This window comes from Trichoplax adhaerens, genomic scaffold (assembly GCF_000150275.1).
Source record: "Trichoplax adhaerens TRIADscaffold_162 genomic scaffold, whole genome shotgun sequence".
Taxonomy (NCBI): Eukaryota; Metazoa; Placozoa; class Uniplacotomia; order Trichoplacea; family Trichoplacidae; genus Trichoplax; species Trichoplax adhaerens.
Genome location: NW_002061091.1, coordinates 1 through 2,090, shown reverse-complemented (window position 1 = coordinate 2,090; position 2,090 = coordinate 1). Strand labels below are relative to the sequence as shown.

The window sequence follows — 2,090 nt, the reverse complement described above, 5'->3', positions numbered from 1 at the left end:
GTAGGTAGTAACTACGGAGTCGCAAACAAAAAAAGACAATGATTCTATCGATAACGATGGTGAATGGACCCTCGTACACCACGGGAAATCTAAGCGTACCCGTAAGATATTACTTGCATTTTTGCCTATTATTGAAACTGTATAATGACCTCAAATTGTAAAAATATAATTTAGCTTTCTGATTATATGATCAAATAATCAATTTTGAAGTCAATTTTCTGAATCTTCTTACAGGGAGTAACCAACAATCAGATTCTGTTAGAAATGAAACAGACTTGCAAAAACTTCAGGTGTACTTTACTTTTGATTTAAATACTTTATGCAGTATTATGGCCTAGTAATGTGACGGCGTTTCTAAACGATGTTAGGATGATTACGGCGATGAAGACATTATCCCATTTTTAGAAGCCAATGGTAGTTTATCAATAATATATGACTTATTCTTGCTTTGGTGAAATGAATTTTAAGATCCTTGAGTAAAATTTGCTATTTTTTATTGAAGACGAATTCAGAAATCTCAGTTTGGCAGATAGAATGGAACTTCTAGATGTTGATTCCAATGTTAGGCCTCCAGGTAGGGTCATTGAAATTCATCAAAAACTGTCCTCCCCAAGGAAAAGGTATCTTCAAATAAATTTAGCATTTAATAGTTAATAAAAACAGCCATAAACTGATAGCTATCTTATTATTGGCTATAAAATTGATTCAGTATACATGACTTATCAGCATGTTATTGCTTGTCGCTATAATTACAGACCTCTTGATGAAACTAAGCGAATTCAAGACGAACGCCAAGTCAGTAATACATTTGGCTGCAGTTGATGTGCTCAATTCCGTCATATATTATAAACATTTGTTCGGCTATTTAAATTGATAAAAAGTACATCGATTAAATAACATATGCATGACGTCACATAATAGATGAAAGCTGCAGAGCGAAGAAATTATAATCAAAAAGAAAGATTAAAAAAAGTAAAATCAACCTTAGAAAAGGTATATTTTTGTTAGTGCTAAACAAAATTTATACCAGGATTATGACGAATTGTTGTAGAAATACTGATATGAAATACTACTAATTTTATATTTAGGGGAAAAAAATTCGACAGCAGCAAGAAGAGATGCAGCGACAAAAGAAAGAATACTTTGAAAAGAAGCATACAACAGCTGAACAAAAGAGACTTGATCAACTACGAGAAATAGTACGAAAGGCTCAGGAAGAAGATGCCAAAGTCAGTTAAAGATGCAATGTCTAATAAGAGCGCTTAGACGTGAATTATCTATATAGTTTGCATACGTGTGCTTGAATATTTATTACTATAATGTAAATCATGTTCTACAGATTAGTGAGATTGCGTTTATTAATTCATTGGAAGCCCAAAATAAGAGGATTGAAGTATTTTCGAGACATCAGGTTTGAGCACGAATGATCTACGCATAATTTAACACTTCAATTACTAACTGCTAATTCTGATAAAACTGTATTGATTTGTAATTTATGAAACAAAAATATTTCTTAGAATCACAAAGAACGTTTGAAGGACATTCAGGTTGATAAGAATTCATCTTAAATAATGCAGTAATGCAGGTGTCAACATTGAATTACTAGTACAATTTCTGCTATTTAATTTAACTCGATAGACCGAGAGGCAAAGAAAATTCGAAGAACAAGCTGCAAAGGAAGAAGCTGCGCTGGTTAGTTCGAGTAAAGTTTAGATATCTTGAACTAATTTAATACTGTCAATGATTACTGTCAGAATACTGTCAATGATTAACTAAGTTATTTATGATCCTATAAATTGTAGGAGCGACGACGTGCCTTGGAAGCCGAAAGGCAATTTAAATTAGAAGAGTTGCGACTAAAAAAATTAGAAAAGGTAAAGGTGTTAACAATTCTTAACATTGTTCAAACAATCTATAGTAACTCTGCATGGACCTACTTATCACGATAAATTTTCAATTTGCTGACTTATTGAAACGCTTTAACTTGCCTTTAGGAGGCCAAAGTAGAACTTCAACGGCAGGAACGTGATAAGGCTAGAAGTGATGCCCTGAAGGAGAAAGCACGGTAGAATTATTACCGCGATAAGATC

The 2,090-nt window shown here is 32.9% G+C and overlaps 1 protein-coding gene across 1 annotated transcript; it reads left to right on the top strand.

Moving 5' to 3' along the window:
• Positions 1–714: 714 nt before the first annotated feature.
• Positions 715–2,065, top strand: TRIADDRAFT_62587 (uncharacterized protein; the record flags this gene model as incomplete). Its single annotated transcript, XM_002118522.1, has 7 exons — positions 715–795; positions 922–993; positions 1,089–1,229; positions 1,340–1,411; positions 1,639–1,692; positions 1,803–1,874; positions 1,995–2,065. Coding segments are annotated over 7 exons (563 nt in total), but the record flags the coding sequence as incomplete, so codon positions are not given.
• Positions 2,066–2,090: the final 25 nt, after the last annotated feature.